A 25,449-nucleotide genomic window follows, 5' to 3' on the forward strand; every position below is an offset into this window, starting at 1 on the left:
TGCTTATGATTTTGTGGATCAGAATTCAGGAGAAACTTGGCTGGTGTTGCATCTGCTGGAGTACCTGGGGCTGGAACATCTTCTTCCAAGATGCCTTTTTTTTTTTTAAATAAAGATTTTATTTATTCATTCATTCATTCATTCATTCATTCATTCATTCATGAGAGACAGAGAGAGAGAGAGGCAGAGGGAGAAGTAGGCTCCCAAGGAGCAGGGAGACTGATGCGGGACTCGATCCCAGGACTCTGGGATCACGACCTGAGCCGAAGGCAGACGCTTAACCATCTGAGCCACCCAGGTGCCCCCAAGATGCCTTCTTAAGTCACATCTCTGCTGCTTCTGTGCTCCAGTCTCTTTCCCTTTCCCAACCCCCCATGCCATGGTGTCATATTCTCCAAGGTCTCCCCATGTGGTTTGGGTTTCTCACAGTGTGTTGGGTGATCAGACTGCTTAGATGGTGGCTGGCTTTTCCAAGAGTAAGCATTCCAAATAATAGCAAGAGGAAGCTGTCAGTTTCCTAAGGCCTAGACCTGCAAATGGATATGGAGTCACTTGTCATATTCAGTTGGTCAGGGCAGTTAGAGAGCCTGCCAAATTCAAAGAATGAGGATACAGATCTACTTCTCAGTGGGAGTAGTGTCAAAAACTTTGTGGCTAGCTTTAATCTGTTACAGGGCTGTTAAACAGAAAGGAGAGAATGATTATGAGAAATACTGAACTGTGACTTTACCAGAAAACAATTTACTTATTTAATGATTCAGGAGAGATTAAGATTAAGCCTTGAATAAGGATGGGAGTGAGGCAGGAGAGAGCTGCCAGGAGGAAGAAGGTGGAAAGGTTCTCATGGGCAAAGTGGAAAGATGACCAAGATAAGCTTTGCTTCGTAATTGCCTTCTCTGCCTTGTCCCTGAACTTTTGGTTCTGTGATCTTGGCCTTGAGTCCCAACCTGCCACTTTTGTCCGCTTTGCATTTGGTACTCATGCTTGGTCTCCTCCTTTTCCAGTATTTGGACCTCTGCTTAGTCTCCCAAACTCTGCATTAGCTCACTGCTTTGGCCCTGAGCACCTCCTGTTGCTTTTTAAGAGAACTCTATTTCTCTGTTCCCTGGGAACCCAATGCCCATTCCTAGAATGGGCAGCACTGGAGGATGGGGGGTGGGGTGGCAACAGACAATGAGTTTGGCTGCATTCAGACTGCTCTGGCACCTTTGGCAGTTGCTTAGGATAGCTGGATCTCTTCTTTTCTGGACTATATTATACTATATTATAGCCCAGTTCCTGCTCTCTTTATGTGACTTTACCAACTCCTTCCCCCGGTAATTTCAGAGGATTCAAGTTGAAGATAGGAGAGACTTCAGAACTTTTAGCATGGAATAGGCTTGTGAGCATATGGTTCAAATAATATTTATGGTATAAAGAAGATTATATGCCTTGCTCTTAAATATCTAAAAATGTATCAGTTGGTGGGTTAGTCCTAGAATATAGTTCTACTTATATTTACTGGAATACTCATAGAATTTTTATGATAATCCTGCCCTATTTTCTAGTTTTAAGAAGACTAACACTTTTGCTATTGATACTTGTGGAGTGTGTGTGTGTGTGTGTGTGTGTGTGTGTGTATGTGTTTTGAATAACAGCTGCAAAATTTTTGTTTTCACTGATTATATTTTTACAAACCCATAGAGTTATAATCTTGGATTTTGGTTTCACTTACCACTCATGGTTAATAATTTAGAATAAGTCTCTTTCATTAGGACAACTTTATAATACCAGTATTTTTAAACTTGAGCCATTTAAAATTTTTATTATAAAAGAAGTAACGTTTTCTGACAAAATCACTGTCGTGGAAAGTAGATCCATGTGGCTCCAATCCCTCATCCCATTCCTTTTACATAACCATTAACAGTTACCACATATCCTTCCAGACTTTAAAAATTTTATATAGAGGCATATAATATACACACAGAAACACATAGTATAAAATCTTTTTAAAACAAAAATGACAACCTTCTGGACTTAATGCTTTACGGCAGTCCATGCCTTCAAACAGAGTTTGATTTCTAGTTGTGTCACTAACTTAGCAAGTTACATAACTTGTCTCTGCCTCAGTTTCCTTATCTGTAAAACAGGCCAAAGAATAGTATATTCCTTATTGGATTTTAGAGGATTAAATGAGTAATATTCATAAAATGGTTGCCATAGTGCCTGGCACATAATATGTCTTAGATGAATATTAACTAGATAAAAGTGAACTTGCTTTTTAAAAAAAACCTATATTATGGATGTTTTCTTATGGCTTGGTAATATTTTTAGAGTGTTGCACTTTAAAAATTTTGTGTGTGTTGGGGGAGTGGTGTTCTGAGTTTTACTGTCATAGCAGCATGTTTTTCTGTAACAGTTTTGTTCAATGATTCCACACTTTCCACTTCTGCAGCTGCAGTGAATTACTGTTTCTGATGGGCAATGTGGTGGGAATGTGTTTGCCTCTCAAGTGGTTGGAGGCAGGAAAAAAAGCTGAAAACCATTGGTTTAGAAAATTACACTACATTAGCAATTGATCCTTGTGTTAAACCTTTAAGTTAGGTGGAGAGTGGAGTTGGAAGACTTTTATCTATAGGGGAGGATGACATTGTTGTTTCATTTATTTTTTCCCTTATGTTCTTTGACTAATCTTATGATTAGAGGGGATATGCTTATTCCCTAGTCTTCATTTTACAATGAAGAAATAGACCCAGAATAGTAGTGATATTCTCAGTTCTATAGCTAGTAATGGTAGAGCCAGACTAGAATTTTGGTCATCAGATCCTCACCTTTCTGAATTCTTAAGAAGATAAAGAGCCTCGCTACCAGTTGAAGCAACTATTGAATAATGGTTGCACTATAAGTGGCTTGCATGTCAGTGCTGTGTGCTTGAACTATTTTGTGTGTAGAGACACTAAGTTGTGTCATAAGCGCTGGTGTTTGATGTTTTATAAAAGACAAAAATTTATAATTCCAAGAGAGGGGTGCCTGGGTGGCTCAGTCGGTTGAGCATCCGACTCCTGGTTTTGGCTTAGGTCATGATCTCAGGGTCATGAGATCAAACCCCTCATGGGACTCTGTGTTCAGCACGGCATCTGCTTGAGATTCTCTCTCTCCCTCTGCCCCTCCCCCTGCCTCCACACGTTCTCTCTCTCTCCCTCTCAAAAATAAATTAATTAAAAAAAAAAGAATTCCAAGAGTGTTGTTGGTAGGCTTTAAATATCAAATTTACTCTACATTGTTATGTTCTATGTAATGAATACTAAGGGTATTGAAGACCAGTGGTTATGTGGGAAGTATAAATGCTATTTTGTCTTATGAACTCCTTGTCTTCTGAATGCAACCCGAAAACATCTGTGTGTAAATAGGCCCCTTTAAGCACAAATTCCCTAGTTTTTATCTCTTGATAAAGGAGCATACCACTTAGGTCTGTAGATCATTTGGAAGCTTTCCCTCTACCTCTGTGCCCTATCAATTCTAACTTCCTGGTTTCCAGGAGAGTTAAAGCTTTGGGGACTTTAGGAAGAAGGCATGGCATGAGCATGATTTAGAGGCTGGTGCTCTTCCACCTCTCTCCCTTGCCTAGCATTATGTGTTACGGCGTCTACTTTCTGGAAAGTGACTCTAGTTCGGGAAAGGATCAAGACTCTCCTCTTCCTCCAAAGAGGCCCTGTTGCCAAATTGCAGAGCTTGTGGCTGAGGTGAGAACAGGACCAGAAGAAGGTTCTGAGGCCATAGCTGAAGGAGGAGAGTAGAAGGAGCCTACTTAGTACCAACGTCCGGGTTGAGATGCCTGAGCTTAGAAAAGGGGCACTGAGTTTGTGTTTGGAAGAAAACCAGCAAATGGGAGAGATTGCTGGAAGAAAGAATAACTTTGACAACATATTCTGAGTAAAAGGCAGAAGTCCATTTATGAGATCCAATGATCCTGTTGTGGCCAAGTGTAACAGTGTGAGAAATACACTGCCCAGCTTTCTTGCTGTGACGTCACCTTGAAGTGTAATTAGGTGTACTAAAAAGAGCCCTAATGAGTTCTTAGACTTCCCTTTTTTTTTTTTTTTTTAAAGATTGTATTTATTTAACAGGGAGAGAGGGAACACAAGCAGGGGGAGTGTGAGACGGAGAAGCAGGCTTCCCACTGAGCAGGGAGCCCGATGCGGGGCTCGATCCCAGGACCCTAGGATCATGACCTGAGCCAAAGGCAGACGCTTAACTGAGCCACCCAGCGCCCCTGGACTTATCTTTTTGAACTTCTCTAGGTTTCTATCTTCGTAACTCTTTCTGTCAAGTTCTAAATTTTAAAATTTAAAAAATAAAAACTACTTCAGCTTAATATTTTTATGTTTCACTGGATAGCTTAAAAACATTTTTATTGACTATGTGTGTTTTTGTTTTAAATATATATACACGGGTAACCCTTGACACAGGTTTGAACTATGTGGGCCTACTTATATGTGGATTTTTTTCAGTTAACATAGTGCAGTACTGTAAATGTATTTTCCTTAAGATTTTCTTAATACATTCTTTTCTCTAGCTTACTGTATTGTAAGAATGAGGTATATAATACATATAACATATAAAATATGTATTAATGGACTGTTTATGTTATCAGTAAGGCTTCTGGTCAAAAACAGGCTATTAGTAAAGTTTTTTGGCTATTAGTAAAGTCAGAAGTTATATGTGGATTTTTAACTCTGCGGGGGTTGGGACTCCTAGCCCCTGCATTGTTCCAGGGTCAACTGCACATTATTTCAGTTACGTTACGGTTCACTTAGAGTTTTATAGAAGAGCCTGGAATCCTCTAATACTGTTTCCATGGGAAATATGTTCATCCTACAGATAAACTTTTGAAACTCATCTGCCTATAAATTGAGACTACCTTTTATAAGAGAGTGCCCCTTAGGTGATAAAATAAACAATTTTAAGATTATTTGTAGTGTTCTCTTTTTCATGTTATGTCCTGTTCTATTCTTAACAATAATTGAGAATTAGTTTAATTTAAAGCCAATATTTTTCATCCTATTTTATAATTGTGTTGGGTACATGAAAGGTTCTAATTTGGATAAGGTCTGTATAAACAGTGAACATCCCCTGATGCAGTACAGTAAATGGCTTCAGAATGCCCCATCATACCCTGTTCTCTGTAGCTTTTTAGCTTTCAGATGTCTCTCAGGTGTTAAAGTATTAAGCCCTCAGAAGGTACTATCATTTAAATAGTCAAGACCAACTGTCCTATCACATATTTTTAACTTTCTTATTATAAATATTCATGATAGAAGAAGTCCGGTTTCTTAACTCAGAAAGGGAACTCTTGAGATTTACTAAAAGGCACAGTCACTTATTTGCAATGTTTTTAAAAGTCAGTACTTTTTCCTTTTACTCTCTCTCCTCATCCCTGTCTAAAGTACCTGTTTATTGGGCGCCTGGGTGGCTCAGTTGGCTAAGCGACTGCCTTCGGCTCAGGTCATGGTCCTGGAGTCCCAGGATCGAGTCCCGCATCGGGCTCCCTGCTCAGCAGGGAGTCTGCTTCTCCCTCTGACCCTCCCCCCCCCATGCTCGCTCTCTCTCTCTCTCTCATTCTTTCTCTCAAATAAATAAATAAATAAAATATTTAAAGTACCTGTTTATTTACTTATTTTATTGAGGTACAGTTCACATAACATAAAATTAACCATTTAAAATGGACAATTCTGTGGCATTTAGTACATCGGTAACCACCACCTCTATCTAGTTGTAAGACACTTTCATCATCCCCAAATAAACCCTGTACCTATCAAGCAGTTATTCCCCAATTTTTTCTCCCCTCAGCCTCAGGGTGCCATTTTAAAATTTGAAATTGAGAAATTAAAAAATTAAACTTTTTGAGGTAATTGAGATATTATAAGCCTAGATATAGAGTACACTATTCTAAATTCAATAACATGCAGAAATGCATTTAATATACTGACAGTGGAGGGACGCCTGAGTGGCTCAGTCGATTAAAGCATCTGCCTTCGGCTCAGGTCACGATCTTGGGATCCAGGGATTAAGTCCTGCATCTAGCTGCATTGGGCTCTCTCTGCTCAGTGAGGAATCTGCTTCTCCCTCTCTCTCTGTCCCCCACTAGTGCTTGCTCTCTCTCTTTCTCTCTCAAATAAATACAATCTTTTAAAAAATAATATATTGACAGTGGAGAAGTTAGATCATGAAATTGTATGTGCTGTGTGTATATTTCCAACTATAAGGGGGAACAAAGGAATGCTTGGTAGAAAACACATGAAAGTAACAGTGATTTTGCTCTAGATTTTCTTTTTCTCATTTAAAGGAGGAAAAAATCTTCCATAATTAAAATGAAAACAAACTCTAGATGTCAAAAACTTGGGCCTAAACTTACTATTGTAACATAATTATTTATTTCAGGTTAATATTAAACTTCAACAGCTTTTTTTCCCAGATTGAGTTATGGTGTTTCTTAGTATTTACTAAGAGAAAAAGAGATTTGCTGGAGGAACAAAACAGTACTATTCTTAGTTTTTCAGTCCTCCAAATTATATCTCAAACCATGAATACCTATTTCAAGTAAGCTGTGTTCTAATTTATTTTTCTTTAAAAAATATACTTTATAGAACTTTCTTTTCAAACTATAAAAACAGTTTTAAAAATTTTTTAATTCTATTCAGTTAATTCAATTAATTAACATACAATGTATTATTGGTTTCAGAGGTAGAGATCAGTGATTCATAATCTTATACCCAATGCTCATTACATCACGTGCCCTCCTTAATGTCCATCACCCGCAACCCTCAGTTTGTTTCCTTTTTTTTTTTTAAAGATTTTATTTATTTATTCATGAGAGACGGAGAGAGAGAGAGAGAAGCAGAGGGAGAAGCAGGGTTCCAAGGAGCAGGGAGCCCGATGCGGGACTCGATCCCAGGACCCTGGGATCATGACCTGAGCTGAAGGCAGACGTTTAACCATCTGAGCCACCCAGGCGCCCCTCAGTTTGTTTCCTATGATTAAGAGTCCCTTAGGGTTTTGTCTCCCTGTGATTTTGTCTTGTTGTATTTTTCCCTCCCTTCCCCTATGCGCCTCTGTAAAAACATCATATTCTTATTGATACATATCAAAAGCACAGGGGTGTACAAATAAAAAGCCAACAGTCTCCTCTCACATATGGTCTTTTCGTGTACCTGCCTGTAATAATTGTTGTTAGCAGTTTGACAGGTATTCTTGGCCTTTTGGTCATGTAGCTTACATGCACATATAATAAAATTGGACCCAAATGATTAAAAAACTCAAACGCCTTCATGAAGGATGGCCCTGGCGGTTAATGTAAATGTGTGAATGCACTAAGGAAAGGTAGGACCCTTGCTTGCCAGAAGGGAATTTTACCACGCAGTTTTCATATTCAAAAATAGTTAGGGCCCTGTGTTGGTCAGACAAGTAGAATCCCTTGGGCAGTGTATCATCGTGCTTTCCTATTCTTCCTTGCCCACCTCTTTCTTCCCTCCCATACAAATACAGAATGAACGTATGTCAGAGACTTATTTAACTCATTAATGAGGAAACCAGCAGGATGGTAAAGCTGATTCTAGAAACATTTGAGGAATTGAGTGTATGCAGGTATTAAAGAAAGAACATTGAAATAAATTGCTAAACTCAATATAAAATTAGTTAATGTCCTACTGGGTGGTAAAACCATTACCTTTGGAGCATGTTGGACAGATACTGTCTCTACCAAATAAAAATCTCTAAGTTTAGGGTTCCTGGGTGGCTCAGTTGGTTAAGCGACTGCCTTCGGCTCAGGTCATGATCCTGGAGTCCCGGGATCGAGTCCCGCATCGGGCTTCCTGCTCAGCAGGGAGTCTGCCTCTCCCTCTGACCTTCTTCCCTCTCATGCTCTCTCTCTACCATTCTCTCTCTCTCTCAATAAATAAATAAAAATCTTTAAAAAAAATCTATAAGCTTACCTGTAACTTCATAGAATCTGGGTCCTAATCAAAAGTAAACAGCAGATCAAGCTATTATTAATAAAATATCTTTGGGAGGACCTATTAAACAATGTTTCATTATACATTGAAAGGGCTTACAGTTCTTGATGAATCTTTTTTCCAGTTTTGGTTAATTTTTCTTAACAGGGAGAAAGGCCTGTTGTGATGTATAAGGCAAGAGCAGTACAGTAGGGACCAGAACTTGGAAGAGCTTGGTGTCTTAAACTAGGAAATTTGAACTTTCAACAAGTGTTTACTGAGCACATACTATGTGCCAGGTGGTGAATTTATTGTACTCCTGAGTGTGTGGTTGTGCTTTGGTGCCCCTCCCATACCCCTAGGATGTGGACTTGTGGTTCTCAGGGGGTTGTATTAGGTAGTCACCTGGGAAGCTACTTTTCTCAAAACACCCATTGTCTTTGTCCTCTGTCCCGACCCCAATGTAGATATAGAACATACGCATTTTGAAATAGCTTTCCAGGTGATTTTTATGCCCCTTCCCTTTTGAAAATCATTGTTATGTTTATTGGGCTTTTTTTTTTTTAGGTTGAATGAGTAAACCACAAGCAAAATTATAATCAGTGTTTTTAAAGTTTTCATTTTTTTCTTGCCTGCCTCATCCCTATAATACTAAAACTAAAATAATTAATGTCGATTATATGCTCAGCAAGAATTAAATGCAGTTGTCATATTTAGAATTATATTTTATGCAACCAAGATACTAATTTGGGAAGAACTGGATTTAGTCTTCCTAATTGTATCTTTAGGTTACGCCTCTCATTAGGTAACCTGAAAGAGTTGTCATTTATAGTAGTATGTAATTTGCCTGGCAAAGACTTGTGATTAAAAAATTAGACTTAAAAAATGTTTTTAAGAGAAAATAGACTGTCAGCTTGTTGGAGACTGTGGCAAAAAGAAATAAATAATAAAGGAAAAAAAGCATATATATGTTTAACTTGTGGTTGAACTATTTGAGTCAACAATTAAAATGATAGCCGTTGTGGACATGCATTTCAGTTCTTTTCAATATAACTGTAATTAGGCAGCCTTTCTGTGTAAATGCACTCACGAAGCAGAGATTTGTGATTTCAGTACCCCTAAGCAGCCATGGAATTTATAACTTAATCACAGGATATGATATTACAAATTAGGGGAGAAACTGGAAAGTAACATGATACAATTGGTATATTGTGTATTTTTCTTTTTATTAGTGTGCCGCTCCAACAAAAGCCCCTGGGTCTGTTTGACTTGTTCAAGTGTCCACTGTGGAAGGTAGGTAACATACTTATTACTTCACTACCCTACTTGCGTTTTTCAATTTGCCTTGGGCTTTATGTCAAGGTTTTAGTGACTTGGATTTATTAGTACCATTGCTTAATCATTGTATGTAAAATTCTGTAAGTCTTCCCTTTCCCAGGGGAGTCTGTTTGCTCAGTAATACAACTGAGGAAAATCTAGGGGGAAACCCTTTATTTATATTGGTACTCACAAGAATTAATTTGATGATCAGATAATCTAGTAATATTTGATTGAAAAGATGAAATGAGGGAACTTTGAATTCTTTAAATAAAAGTTTACCTTAATGGTTGTTTGTTAAACCTTTTAATAGGGTAAATTTAAGCATATACAAAAGTATAGAGGTAATATAATTGAACCCCATTATTTTCATCACCCAGCTTCAACAGTGATCAAACATTGCCAAACTTGTTTCATCTATTGCCTACACTATTCCCAGCTTTACTGATTTTTTTTAAACACTGTCTTCCTATGATTTACTTTTTTTAAAGATTTTATTTATTTATTTGAGAGAGAGAGAATGAGAGATAGAGAGCATGAGAGGGAAGAGGGTCAGAGGGAGAAGCAGACTCCCTGCTGAGCAGGGAGCCCGCCGTGGGACTCGATCCCAGCACTCCAGGATCATGACCTGAGCCGAAAGCAGTTGCTTAACCAACTGAGCCACCCAGGCGCCTGCTTTACTGATTTTTGAATCAAATCATTCTTCTGAAAACAAAACAACAAAATGTTTATAGATAAAGGAATTCCCTTGAAAAGGGTCTCGTTGTGGAGTTCATTATTAATTGCTGTCTAAAATGTATGAAATGTTCCATTGTTCCATTAAGATATTTTTGTTTTCCAGGGACTTAACACCCCCTACCCCCCAGATTTTGTTCAAGCCTGAGCATTTCCTCCCCATTCTTGGCTTCAAAATGATGTTACTTAAATACTTTAGTCACTTTTTTCTTCGAACTCAAACTCAATATCAGCCTTTGCATTTTTTTAGCTTGACAGCACATTTATTTCTATTGCTCTTTTAACTTAGAAAATCCACTTTGAATTTACTTAGAAGTATAGCTTAGCAGCAAGAGAATGGGAAATCATACTGTCACATAGGCTGAAATCTACATTGTATTTATTAGGACTATTTCCCCATTGTTATTTTTAAACCCTCATTGCATGAAGAGAGCATCTGTGTTCAGTTAACTTTTGATTTTTCACATTTTGAGTCATGGAATTGAGTATTTTTTCCATGTACACTTAAAAGTACCTTTGGAAAATGTTAACTGCATATCTTAATTGTGGCTGTTGTGGTTTTGAAATCTCTAGGATTTGGGGAACCTGAAAATACTTTGTACAGATAACATTAAAAAAAAAAAAAGAAGAAAAGTAGAAGCACTTAAATTCTTCACTTGAAGAGACAGATTCCTCTCCTAGATTTTGAGAGGTGAGAATTATAATGCAATAAAATTTATATAGTTCTGTTCTCCAGTTGTCTCATAGTGCTCTACGGCCTAAATCTTGAAGGTCATATGCCAATAAAAAGACTTGACAAACTCTCAAAAATTGGAGAGGTTAATGTTAATGTTCTTAATAGCAAGGGACAAATAGTTGTCTAAGTAGGTTTTGGAAAAATAAATTGAAAAATTTCTAGACTCTGCAGGTAGTCTGTTTCTAATTGTAAGCAGTCTTAAATTGAGAAATTTAACATAGTTTCAGAGAAATATGATTAGATTAAACAGATATTGGGAGTAGCTTGCATTTGGATCTTCTTTTTACATAGCTAATTGGCTAATTTTCTTTTATCATGTGACCCTGGGTGTTGATTGCCAAGGATCCTGATTTTTCAGTAATTCTAGGCGTGTTTTCTGCAGAAAGTCTTAAATTGAATATTCCTTCAATTTATCAGTAGCATGTTTGAGTTGTATATTCTGTTGACTTTCACGACATCATCCCATTTATTTTTCAAATTTTTGTGATTATGGTTAGAAATCTGTGACATATATATTGACGCTTTTCCTTTTTAGACCAGATTGCCCAGTTAAAATCTAAAATTAGATGAGGGAAATATTTATCCAGTTTATACATAATTGTTAACTTGTGAGTGATGTATTTGAATATTAGGCAAAACATTACTAATCTTAATGTCAGCAGTAATATACTTCTTACTTTTCAGCAACGCCTACAGTAACCATTTAAACATCTAGTACAATTAGAGACTCTACAGTGTGGTGGCTAAATGAACTATATGTACTATGTACAGATGATCAGTTTTCAAAGACCTAAAAGTAGTGATGCCTTATTATCATTGTTCAGTATTTTTCTTTGATTTTGAAGGTGCTCATTATAAATATTTTGTTTCTCGTGGCACAGTATAAATTCTATAGGCATAGGAAATTGAGCTGATTAGATATAGAACCTATACGATGCCTTGGAGTTTACCTTTTTAATTAAGTATTGGGTGTTTCTTGACCTACGCAATGTATGTGCTTAATATGACCACTTTCTAAACAATTATATTGTTCGAATTCTGAATAAATAGTAGTTAAGCATATAAAGAAAAACATGAATAAAATAATTACCAACATCTATTCATTCATTTATGCATTCTGAGCCATGAATTTCTTAATCACCTAACAACGCATGAAATAAAAGTACTGTTACCTCCATAACTACAGATGAGAAAATGTTAAGTGCAGAGAGAGGTTAAGTAACTCATCTAAGCTCAAGTGGCCAGCATGTGACAAAGCTACTTTTGAACTCAGGCAGTCTAATTTTTGAGCTTATACTCTTAATCATTATTTTATTTTAAAATTGATTTTAGTTTACTTTTGTGGACAGAGGACCCAAATACACACGATTTTTGGTTATGTTTACTATAATGAAAAAAATGGGAAAAAACCCATCAAAATCTAAGTTGAGGTTAGTACTGCCTCTAATGCTTCCAGGTTTCCTAAGGTAGAGGCTGGGCCTGAAGTTGTCCTCCCTCTTTACCCCAATTGTTCTGCTTTCCCCAAGGTGAGTGTTGCTCCTGGTATAATTAAGGTGCCTCATGACAAAACATTACTTTAACTCTCTGAGTATGTTTATTTTGGTACCATTTGACCAACATTTGTTTTGACTGAGTTTTCAATAAGGTCTTGCCTTCTATAAATTGACTACTTTCTAGGAAATGGGAAGTTTTGTTTTATAAGGGCCTTCATAGTACCGGCTAGTTACAACATTGTACAGTATTTAGGTGGAGGTTTAGAGGAACTTGGGTGGTTTCGCCATGTACATTATTTCAGTTTCATTTTGCTTTCTGTAATACACTGATTTATTAAATCTGAGTTAGAAAGTGTTAGAAAATTGTTATGAATATAGTCAACCTTTAATTATCTTTGTCCATGTAAAGAAATAGTTTATATAAACTTAAGATGATTTGTACTTTGTATTGTTTTTAAAACAAATGTGTTTCCATTTGAGTGGAGCTAATTATTTAAGCATTTGAATAAAATATCTGAAGCCATATTGATGAGAAAGAGATTATCCTGTTTCCCTATCTGACTTTCATATAAACAGCAGTCCAAGCACAGTCTGTGGCCCTGTGGGAAGTGGTTGAGTGATTTAGTTTACAAATCTTGCCTTTGAGAATAACCTGAGTTGGTTAGCAGTCTGAGAAAAGCTTAAAAAAAAAAAAGGAAAAAGCTATAGCAAAAGCATCAGCAAAGGAGTTGATAAGTGATAATAGCCGTGATATTGAAACTGATTTGCATAGATGAGCCTTTCCTTGCCTGGCCCTAATCTTGTGTGTAATTAAAAGTTGACTGTCATGTTTGATTGCAAAAAAGCATATTTTAAGCACTAAGCTTAATCACTAATTGAATGCTCTTTAGGATTGAATGCTCTTATAAGGAGGAATTCTTTCTCATTCTAATTTGATTATCATCTAATTTTATTATCTACTATTTTAACTTCCAAAGCAATATTTAGATTAAAATAAAAATTTATTTGGTTTTAAGGTATGTGAATGGCCATGCAAAAAAACATTATGAAGATGCACAAGTACCCTTAACTAATCATAAGAAATCAGAAAAGCAAGATAAACCTCAGCATACAGTGTGTATGGATTGCAGTAGCTACAGTACCTACTGGTAAGTATTAATATTTTCTGGAGATGATATTCCTTACTCAGTGTGTGCAAGGGTTTCCTCATTTCCCTCACTCTTTCCCCTCCCCCATCAATCTCTAAACCAGTCGCTACTGCCATTACCTCCTTTTAGTTTTGTTAGGATGCATAAGGGATCGGAGCCATCAGGAATGCCTGTCTTTTTATTCATTCAGATTTTACTCTGCATTGTTCCCTTCAACTTCTGGGCCTCCTCTTTCCCACCCCTCTGTTCCTTGTCCATCCTGATAAGCTTCAGGGCAATGAAAAGTATTTCTTTGTGGTTGTTCTTTATAATTATTTTTATTTTTCTTATTTGGTTTTTAATTGAAGAATAATTAAGATACACAGTCGTGTTCAAAACAAAACAAAACAAAAACCCAAGCCCATGTTTTAATTGTCCGGTTAACATTTTGTTATGTAATCTTGAAAACGTAACTTCTTGGTTTAAAAACTGTTTTGACAATCACCCCTCTCCCAGCACAGATCCATTCTCGTCTCCTCCTCTGTAGATAAATGTTAAGAATTTCATGTGTAGCCTTTCAGGCTTTTTTTTTTTTTTTTTTAAGTATCACATCCTTTAAAAGGAGATTGGAGGCCCTGTTCTCTCTTTGTAATATAATATGCATGTCTGTTTCATATAAATGACAATGAAATAAGTACCGATTTTTGTGACTACTTAGAACTAGGTTATTTAGGTTACAGTAATGTTAAATAATTCATCTTCATTTGGTATGCTCAGAAGGACAGTGTTTTTTGCAGTTTTAACTTCAGTGTGAAGCAAGTTTTTTTCCTTGACTAGTAAATTATGATGAATAATTCTTTAATCAGTTTACTCTCAAAAGGTTTTTGACATTGAAGGGAAAAAAAGCCATTTGAAAGATCCCTTTGGAGATCTTTTTTGGCCATCCAGCCCTTAAATGTCACACGAAAGCAGTACGGGACAGGAATGAGGATTTAAAGTCTAAATTTAATCACTTTTGATTTACACTCTACTGGAGTTTTGTGCTAATTTTGTCTACATCATTCTTAGTTGATTATTGTATTGTAGAAAAATGTCCATCAAAGGGAAGAAAGAGTGGCTTCCTATCTTTAAAATTTTTAACGGTTTAACATTATTAATTTGTGGCTATTAAATGACACATCTTAAGGTTTAGTCATTCAGACCACTACTCTTTCCGTGGAAGATGTCCAGACCTGGAAGAGAGAGAAGCTAGAGGTAGATAACAATTTCAATAAAAATGAAAATCTTCCTAAGATTTTCACACACGGGCTAGTGCTCAGTTTATTGTCATTTGCTCTTGTAAAATGCTCCTTCCTGTGAAAGGTAAGCATTAGCCAGGCTGTTAGAGTGTTCTTACTAGTTTTTTGCTTTTTCCCTCAGGAAACTTACATACGAGAATGACAGAGCTACCCAATTGACAGAACCATATGTTTCTTTAAGACTTACTTTTAGAGAGCAGAATTTAAGATCACTCTTTAGGTATAATTTCACAATCATTGTTGTAAGTCATGTCAACCTGTATGTACCAGATGTTGAAAACATTCATTCTTCTTGATTTTCAGTTAGCAGTGTGTATGAAATGCTAAATGGGGAAGTTTGGAAATACAGTTAAATCTCTGCTATAACAAGTTTGTAGTGGGTTTTCTTGCAATTGGTGAGATTATGAGGAAACAGTAACTCTGAGGAAATTTTAAAAATTAATGAAGTAGAATAGGTCTCTTTAAAAATATAGGTTACATACTTCAGTGTCTTCATTTATAAGAATATACTTTATACTTTCTGCATTTTGGAGGAGTACCTTTATTAACTAGAATTGGAATTTGATTTGTTTTATGTTGGTATAATATGCAAAAGTACATGTGGTTTCATGGCTGAATTGTAATTAAATGGCAGATCTTGAGCTTTGGGGAATATACACCATGGCGGAGGCTTCTTGGCCAATTGCCAGTCTTTTGTGTGAAGTTATACAGAGCTGCAAAGTGTGTGGACACTCAGAGCTTCAGAAATGCAGGAAGGGAACTGCAGCTGGTCACATTACTGTATCATTTGTAGGTTTAAAAACAAAATGCCAGGGAATCACCCTGTAGGATTATACTGATGCCTTAAAAGAAATCTGCGATAGTTGCAAACTGATAAAGCTGTAGTCTAAGTTAACGTTTTCCTCACACCTCAGCATGATTAGGAAAAAAACGAAAAAGAATTTCTTCTTTCTGTATGAATGGGTTTGTGTTATTTTCTAGTATGCTTCAGTAATTTCACTTCAGTTCATCAAGTTTCCTTGCACATAAGTTTCTTATGGTTAGGCTCAGTGATTTGCTTCAGAGGTAAAATATTGGTGCATTAGTTTTCACCTATTTGATTATTGTTATGCTTGTTGTCAAAATCTTTTGACTTAATCTAATGTTAAAGCTCCTTTTTCACGTGCTGTCTTCTCTAAAGAAGTTGAAACATGCTCTGAGGCTTAGAGTTTGTCCTTACTTCCCCTTTCCAAGAGTCCCTGCCCTTTTCCTATCTTAGCATATCCTTCGTGAAGTTACCACTGAACTCTCCCCCACATCCCCCCTCCCAGCTTCAATTGTAGCTGGATGTAATCTCTCCTAAACTCATAGTTCTTAGGATACTTGTAATTTCCTGCTGCACGATAGGTTATTTGTAAATGTCCTTGGGGACTGCAGGAACCAGATATCAGATAATATCTTCCATAGTACTCAATGTCTGGTGCAGAGTAGGCAATATGTTGTATTGTTGGAAAGATTGTATTTTGTTTTATGTCTTCCAAAAATGGGGAAGTTTACACCAAATCTATAATATTTGCCTTCTGATCATCTTGGAGGACTAAAGAACCACAGAACATCTTTCTCAAAGAAGACGTAAATCGTGGCTTGTGTGAGCTATTTCATTTACCTCCCAAGAGGGACACTCTGCTGCAGAGTAGTCCCTTCGCTTTTCACATAAACAGGACATCTGGAAGAAGCACTTATTAACCAAACAGAACACATAAAATGGGTCACTGTTTCAAAAGAGGGAAAGCAACACCAAAAGGAGTAATTTTGATTTGACACAAACCTACTCCTAAAGGAGATTTTCATTTTTATAAAAATTCATTTTATTAACTAGAATTGGAATTTGATTTGTGAAGATTTCTATAAAATGAATTTCTATAAAAATGAAAATCTCCTCAAGATGTTCACACAAGGGCTAGTGTTCACTTTTATTATGTGTTAAGTAGTATTTCCTTTCCTCCCACCCCAACTTCTCTCTCCAGTCAGTAAAAATGGAATTGTATGTGGTATACATTATTGTATCAAAAAGAAACTGTGATTAAAATTAGGAACTTTGATTTCTTACATAGACATTTGGAATTAATAGTTTTAAAATGCTGAACAGAGGGGCGCCTGGGTGGCTCAGATGGTTAGGCGTCTGCCTTCGGCTCAGGTCATGATCCCGGGGTCCTGGGGTCGAGCCCTGCGTCAGGCTCCCTGCTAGGCAGGGAGCCTGCTTCTCCCTCTGCCTCTGCCCCCCCCCTCTCTCTGTGATTCTCATGAATAAATAAATAAAACATTTTTAAAAAATGCTGAACAGATAACTTTTGATGCCTGACATAGTCTTGTTGACTCTGATCCTTATCAATAGTAACTGAATTTCTGAGAATACAAAAATATGAAAGGAATATTAAAACTAAATAAAATAAAAAATATAAAACTAAACTACTAGGCAGGGTAATGTTTTAAGGCACTATATCAAACAAAGAAATATTATGAAATGTGAATCAATTTGTCTAGAAAAAAGACTTGTATTTCAGATTTTTTTAAAAAATTTATTTATTTTAGAGTTCGGGGTTGGGGGAGGGAGTGGAGGAGCAGAGGGAGAGGGAGAAGCTCAAGCAAATGAGTGAGACCCTGAGATCACAACCTGAGTTGAAACCAAGAGTCAGATGCTTAACTGTGCCATGCAGGCACCCCTGTATTTCAGATTTTAAACACCTGTAACAAATACCAGTTTTAACTAAAACTAATAAAGTTCTTAGTTTTGGACTTAAATTGATACCAAATCATTTTCAAAGGAAATTATGATCAAATATTAAAAAGGAGGCACAAAAAAGTAAAAAGAAAAATGGAGCGCCAGGGTGGTTCACTGGGTTAAGCATGGAACTCTTGATTTCGGCTCAGGTCATGATCTCAGGGTCGTGAGTTTGAGCCCTATGTTGGGCTCTGCCATGGGTGTGGAGCCTGCCTAAGATTCTCTCTCTGCCCCCTGCCTTGTTCGCACGTGCATACACAGTCTCGCTTGCTCTCAAAAACAGAGAGAAAAGTAAAAAGGGGAAAATCTTTAGACTATCTTTATAAACAATTTGGGTACAAATTTTCAGTGTTGTAAAGATTAGAGAACAGGAGGAGTTTTGTTTATTTAAAAACAGTATTTTTGAAGTTTAAAAAGAACTTTTTCAGTAGAGGTGGTCTGAAAACATGAAAGGCTCTTCCTTAATAAGCTAGTACTTGTCTGCTTTTAACAAAGGATATAGGTTTTCTGGGGCGCCTGGGTGGCTCAGTTGGTTAAACGACTGCCTTTGGCTCAGGTCATGATCCTGGAGTCCTGGGGTCCTGGGGTCAAGTCCTGCTTCAGGCTCCCTGCTCGGCAGGGAGTCTACTTCTCCTTCTGTCCCTCCCCCCTTGTTCTCTCTCTCTCTCTCTAATTCTCTCTCTCAAATAAATAAATAAAATCTTTAAAAGAAAAGGATATGTTTTCTCTGCAGTTGTTCTTCTATTTATCCAAAATTGGCTTATTTGATGGCAGTACATCAGAATTTAGTGAAAGAATTTAAAAATAAGCTTGCTATGTAAGTTCTTTTGGGTTTTAACTTTCCTTGGTTTGAAAAGATGAAGTCACTAGAACACAAGCTTTTTTTTTTTCCTGTAATCCTATCTTTTATAATAAAACCAGAGGTCAAATTTGCCTTCAAATGTCACAGTATTATGCAGGGGAACGGAAAGGAATTTAAAACTTAATGACAGACCCGCCATTGTCCTTCTTGAGGGGTGCTTTTTACGTAAAAGTTTTCGTTTTGTTTTGAGGGGATTTACACTGTTTAAAGATCCTTTGTAGGGACGTCTGGGTGACTCAGTCGGTTTAGTGTCTGCCTTTGGCCCAGGTCATGATCCCAGGCTCCTGGGATCAAGTCCCACGTCAGACTCCTTGCTCAGCGGGGAGCCTGCTTCTCCCTCTGCCTGCAGCTCCCTCTGCTTGTGCTCTCTCTCTCTCTCTGTGTGTCAAATAAATGAAGTCTTTAAAAATAAATAAGTAAAGATCACTGTAGCCAGTAGATTAAAGGACTTGTTTCTTTACTGTTGCATAAAAAATCAGGTTCATTTGTATGATGATTGCTTCTTGTTTCAGATAGGTGGTGAAAGGTTTGGTTTGGGAATATTTTCTTCTTCAAGAATGTGATATGGGTCTTTATAACTTCAGTAGCACTTAACAATAGGAAAAACAACCTTAGAATTTTAAAGCTAAGGAAGAGATTTTTCTGTTTTGGGTGTGTGTGCCATAAAATACTGTAGCAGTTGAGCAATTAAAAGTGGCTAGTGGGACTCAGGAATTTAATGTTTTAATTTGTTTTATTTTAATTAATATAAGTTGAAGTCAACCACATGGGGCTTCTGTATTTCAGGATACAGTAGCTATTATACTAGATGTTGTAGCCTCAAACTATTAAAATTTAACATTGAGTATTTTAATGTAATGAAACTTTCAAAACCTTTAGACAAAAATCTGAAACTCCAAAAAGAAAATAAGTCAGTTTCACTAATTAAAATATTTTGTTGCAAATAATTAAAACTTAAAGGAAATATGACTCAGTAAGATATATCAAAAAGAAAACTTACATATTACTGAGTTAATTTCACCTGAAATCTGCCAGCCTATTCATTATTTGTACCAGGATGTCATAAAGCAATCCCAGATTATTGTACCATTACAAGCAAAAATACCTTTATAAATAGCCATTTCTGAACAAAAAACACTAATAACATTGAAATAAAAGGAAACTATTAAAATACAGTTTTCCGAAAACCAAAGGAAAAAAGAAAGTAAGCATCAGGTTTTAACTAAAGCCATTTCCATTAAATCAGAAACAAGACAGAAATACCTTTTATAATCATTTTACCTGTCAGTATTCTCGAACATTATTTTGGCAGTTCTAGCCATTGAAATAAGACAGTAAGTAAATGAGATAATTGGTATAAATATTGGAAAATAAGAAAATTTTGTTTTCAAATTATAGAATGCACAGGAAGTTCAAGGAGACTTTAATGGAAATAACTAGAATTAATAAAAAATTCTGAAATGGTGATATAAATATATAAATACTAATAGCTTTCTCTTTTTTAGCAGTCATCAGTGAAAAATGGAAATGACCAAAGAAACAAAAAAACAAACATTCAACATAAAGATAAAAACTATAAACTAGATGTAGGAATAAATGTATTAAAGAAGACACAAAGCAAAGCTGTTGATCCTTTGTGAAGAAAATTTGGTATTATAAACAGCCCTTCCTCCCCCCACATTTTTACCTTCAAAATTTTTTTGGAAAGATTTATTTGAGAGAGAGCGAGCGAGAGAAAGCCTGCACATGAGTAGGGGGAGGGGCAGAAGGAAAGGGAGAGAGAGAATCTTTTTTTTTTTTTTTAAAGAAAGCTGTTTGTTTTATTTTTTATTTTTTTTTTTTAAGATTTTATTTATTTATTTGAGAGAGAGAATGAGATAGAGAGCATGAGAGGGGAAAGGGTCAGAGGGAGAAGCAGACTTCCCGCTGAGCAGGGAGCCTGATGTGGGACTCGATCCCAGGACTCCAGGATCATGACCTGAGCCGAAGGCAGTCGCCCAACCAACTGAGCCACCCAGGCGCCCGGAGAGAGAGAATCTTAAGCGGACTCCTTGCTGAGCACAGAGCCCAATGGGGGGCTTGATCTCACCAAACTGAGATCATGACCTGGGCCAAAATCAAAGTTGGGCACTTAACCAACTACCCAGGTGCCCCTTACCTTTGAAATTTTTACTTGAGAGTCTAATTTACATGATGGCTCGCAAACATAATGGGAACAACATCCGAAAAAAACAATGGCAGATGTGTTGGTTCTTACTCAATAAATATTCTTTGAGCACCTCTTCTGTGCTGGGAATCTAGGTTTTAGTGCCATCATTCTCCAAAATAATGCACTTGAAGGGGTGGAAAGAAAATATAGAACTTCTATTAAAAGTTTATTTTTATTTTTAATTTGAGAGAGAGCAAGAGCACAAGCAGGGGGAGAGGCAGAGGGAGAGAGAAAAAGCAGACTTCTGCTGAGCGGGGAGCCTGATGGGGTTCTTGATCCCAGGACCCTGAGATCATGACCTGAGCTGAAATCAAGAGTCAGACACTTAACCAACTGAGCCACCCAGGCACCCCTGATAGTTTTTATAAAAAAAAAAAAAAGTTTTGGCCAATAATATACCTGTTGCCTGTGGGTCTTTCGATTAGGTTGTGATGTGTCATGAACTATACACAGAATGTTCTGAATCAGAGCTTCACTTGAGTCCTCACCCTTGTTCATTTTGCAGTGTACTGCAGTCTGCCTAGTTACATGGATTTACTTAGTTTGTCCAAGTCAACCCTCATCAAATGGATATACTATTTAAAAGATTTTTACCAAATGGGGGGCCTGGCTAGCTCAGTTGGTGGAGCATGGGATTCATGATCTCGGGTTGTGAGTTCGAACCCCATGTTGGGTGTGGAGCCTACTCAAAAAAATTAAAAAGCAGTGCCTGGGTGGCTCAGTCAGTTAAGCGTCTGACTCTTGATCGCAGCTGAGGTCTTGATCTCAGGGTTGAGTTCAAGCCCCGTGTTGGGCTCCACGCTAGGTGTGGACCCTACTTAAAAAAATTTTTTTTTAATACAAAAGATTTTTACTAAACAGACAAGCCCTACAAGACAATGATAATAGGAACACAAATACTGGTGAACAAAAAAAGGGCAGGCTGACAGGCTTTCCTACTCTGAGCTCATTAAACAAATGACAAGGTAAAAATATTGGCTTTCTAATAAAAACACAGACTAGTCAGATTTGATAAGTTGGACAAAAAGCTTAAGCTACAAGAAGTATGAATTTATATCTCTTATGATTAATGTCAAAATTCACCCTATGTGTATATTATACTTTGAGATATTTGTTAAATCATAGTGTGAAGATGTCCTAAATAGCAGGACATTTTCAAATAGTTTATTTCACCTCTAACTTATTCTTTTAAGATGTTTGTTTTTTTATACTATACACATTAATTTAGATGTACTTATATATGAAATCTTATATAGAAACATGTATAAATATATTGGGGGTGGTGGATGCTCAGTTCTGTGGTTTACTTTTTAACCTGATTAGGTGCCTCATGAAACTAATTTGAAGATTTCTTCTTAAGAGACCAGTGTTTTGCATTTTAGAATTAGAGGGGGCATGTATAGTGCAGGGAAAAAAATAGGAAAGAAGTGTTTCTAAAGTTATAATTAAAAAAAATAAACCCACATTAAATTTTGGGATAAGAAAATGATTAAGTCATGCTGTAAATTTTCATTTTTGGAGAATGGTAAAGAAAGCACAGTTGGGGGCACCTGGGTGGCTCAGTTGGTTAAGCAACTGCCTTCGGCTCAGGTCATGATCCTGGAGTCCCGGGATCGAGTCCCACATCGGGCTCCCTGCTCAGCTGGGAGTCTGCTTCTCCCTCTGACCCTCCTCCCTCTCATGCTCCCTGTCTCTCATTCTCTCTCTTGCAAATAAATAAAAAAATCTTAAAAAAAAAAAAAAAAGAAAGCACAGTTGGGGTTGACCAAGTGAGGAATTTTTTTAAGATTTTATTTATTTGAGGAAGAGGGAGAGAATCCCAAGCCTACTCCATCCGGAGGGTGGAGCCCTATGCCAGGCTTGATCTTACCACCCTGAGATCACCATCCCAGATGAAAGCTTAAATCTATATATAAAGCAGGTAATACAGAAGTGAAAGAGAAGACTGGGAGGCAAAGGTGAGAGAGAAGAAAATATAAGTAAGGCTAACATCGTGGGACCATCAGATACTGTACCTTAACTTGGCTCTAGATATCTGTGGATTTGAACATCACCGTATAAGGGGGTAGAGTGAGGGAGATCACACCAAAGGAAATAACCAAAGTATGGAATAAAATGTTAGTTGAAATGGAGGAGAAAAAAGATGGGTTTGGGGGAAATTATAAACAGAAAAGTAGAAAGGATAGAAATAAATGAAAATCAAAAAGTATACACATAAAGAATCAATGTAATCAAGAAATTGGGACAGTTTTGTTCTTTTTTAGAGTAAGCAGAATGTGAAATAAAGGTGTGATTTTATCCATTTTTTACCTCCCTAATTATATAGTAGTGTAAATAACTTGTTTCTTACGAAAATTTATCTGCTAACTTGAGGTATGTTCTTTTAGTGCAAGGTAGTAAAATTAATTTTTTTCTTAACATCAGTGTACATGTAAATTCCATCCTGTATGCTTAATTTCTTTATTAACTATTGGCTTAAAGTAATTTAAAACTAAGATCATTTTTGGCTCAAGGAATTTGGATTTAACACTAATCTTCACCTAGCTAAGATGATAGTGTGGTTTGTTTCAAGGTTTTAGAAGTAAAGAAAGATACCAGTTCCCATCCTACCTTGCTTTTTATATCCTGTTTCTTTGTCTGACATCACTAATATGTTGCATGATATGATTTCAAGTGTTATTTTTTTGTCTTTAATGTTCAAATTACTTACATTTTCTTAAACAATTCTTTGTTTTTTTCTAAATACAAAAGTGAACCTTTTCCTTATCTGACAAGTAGTCTGTTAGAAGTAGAGGTTGTCTTTACTTGAAGAATCATCTAAAATCACTAAACAAAAACTTTTTTTTTTTTTTTAGATTTTGTTTATTTATTTGACAGAGAGGCAGGGGGAGGGGCAGAGGGAGAAGCAGACTCCACGCCGAGCAGGGAACCTGATGCTGGGCTCGATCCCAGGACCCTGGGATCATGACCTGAGCTGAAGGCAGACGCTTAACCGACTGAGCCACCCAGGCACCCCTAAACAAAAACTTTCTTAAGTGTAAATTTAATAGCCTAAAAATTTGTTGTATAATATACGTAATTCTTGACTTTTGTTTGTTCGACGCATGAAGTCCTATGTGAATGAGATGCTAAACCCTGGACCTCCTCTCCTAGCGAAGTACTAATCAGGTTATCTGAACTCTGACCAGCTTCCTCCTATCACAATTTCTCAGTGACAGCAGTATAGATGGAAGTCAAAGAGGAATACAACTCTTTATAATATTATTTCAACTACATTTTGGGAACCAGGTATATTTTCACCTTACAACATTTAACCATATTTTATAACATTTATTTCAAAATGGGAAATGCATTCCAAGTTTCAGAGGACTAATCTACAAGCTTTTGGAAACTAGCCTACAAGTTAAGTACTTTTTTGTACTAATCTTATTCTGACACAGTCTTCTTGAAGGGAAAGAGTGACTGTATTTTTTTTTTCCAGATATTAGAGGTAGTATAATTCTGACTGATTGGCTTCAACACAATTGTAAACCAGGGAGAGATTTTTAGAACTTGTTTACTTTAAATCCTTCTGTTTACCTTGGGAGTTTGTAATACCAGTATTAGTGGGATAGTTTCCAGTTTGAAAGCAGTGTCTCAGCTAAGACTAAGGCAGCCAGACAACATTTAAATTCTCATTTATATTCAACTTTTCTACTGATTTTCTTTTGACCTCTTGGCCTGGGAGGAAGAAGAAATCAAAGGGGGTTGTGGGCAGCTAGAGAAGCCCGTGCTGTGAGGGAGCTCTTCGTTACACAAAGGAAGGAAGCTAACATTTATTGATCTCTACCACATGCCAGGCACTCTTAGAAGTTTTGGCCCATAGAAGTAGGTGCTTTCCTTTAACGTCATCATCATCAAATAATACTTGCATAGTGTGGTAAATTCAGAGTATAAAAGTTATAATCTTAGAAATGTGTCCTTCTTAGTGACTGTAAGAGAACCTAAAATTGGCTCTTGAGAAATAAGGACAGTTGTGAAAACATTAACAAATTCTTTTAAATCAGTAAAAACTAACCCAGCCAAAACAAAATTGATTTCTTATAGCTCAGTAAAGTTAAGTTGTGTTACCCCTTTATGATATTGGGTTATTATAGAATATTAGAGCAGGTAATGTCCTAGATACCCTTTAGATTGCCAGTGCTATCCAACAGAAATAATATGTCATATATGTAATCTTAAATTTTCTAATAGTCACATTAAAGCAAAAAGAAACAGGTGAATTAATTTTAATTGTATATTTTGTTTAACCCATCTATTCAAATACTGTCATGTCAACATGTAATCAACATAAAATTATTAGAGATAGTTTGTGTTCTTTTTTTTTTTTTACATAAAACCTTCCAAATCCAATGTATATTTTACACTTACAGCACATCTCCATTCAGATACTAAACTTTCATTAGAAATGCTTGACTTCTGTTTAGATTCATAAAAATTGCATTTAAAAAAGTAGATTCTAAAAACTATTAGAAGTTTTCCAATAAATGAATCAAGTACAAAAAAAACATTTTTCTTTAATATTTGCATCTGTATTGACAAAACTGACTCATCTTTTTAGAACAACTGATTTAACTGTGAAGCAAAAGCATATCAGTTTCAAAACTACATCTAAGTAAATCTACTAACTCTTGTAACAATTCAGTATTACCAACATTGAATTCAAAGGGGCACTATGTAAACTGAAAAATGACTCTAAATGTATCCATATCAACATGCCCTTCAATTTTCTCACAGATTTTATGTTTTTATTTTATTTTATTTTATTTTATTTTATTTTATTTTATTTTATTTTATTTTATTTTAAGATTTTATTTATTTATTTGACAGAGAGAGACACAGCGAGAGAGGGAACACAAGCAGGGGGAGTGGGAGAGAGAGAAGCAGGCTTCCTGCCCTGCA

The 25,449-nt window shown here is 36.4% G+C and overlaps 1 protein-coding gene across 6 annotated transcripts in view; it reads left to right on the forward strand.

Moving 5' to 3' along the window:
* Window positions 1-25,449, forward strand: part of USP3 (ubiquitin specific peptidase 3) — a 104,361-nt gene that overhangs the window by 22,182 nt on the left and 56,730 nt on the right. For 4 of the 6 annotated variants that reach the window (XM_073877163.1, XM_073877162.1, XM_025884321.2 and 1 more), the window contains exons 2-3: window positions 9,203-9,263; window positions 13,268-13,399. In XM_073877163.1, the coding sequence (XP_073733264.1) occupies window positions 9,203-9,263; window positions 13,268-13,399 (193 nt within the window). Of the gene's footprint in view, window positions 1-9,202; window positions 9,264-10,598; window positions 10,714-13,267; window positions 13,400-25,449 lie in introns of those variants that run through there. The other 2 variants (XM_073877164.1, XM_073877165.1) reach the window with 2 other exon arrangements.

This window comes from Callorhinus ursinus, unplaced genomic scaffold (assembly GCF_003265705.2).
Source record: "Callorhinus ursinus isolate GAN/ISIS: 27379988/994484 unplaced genomic scaffold, GSC_fseal_2.0 scaffold25, whole genome shotgun sequence".
Lineage (NCBI taxonomy): Eukaryota > Metazoa > Chordata > Mammalia > Carnivora > Otariidae > Callorhinus > Callorhinus ursinus.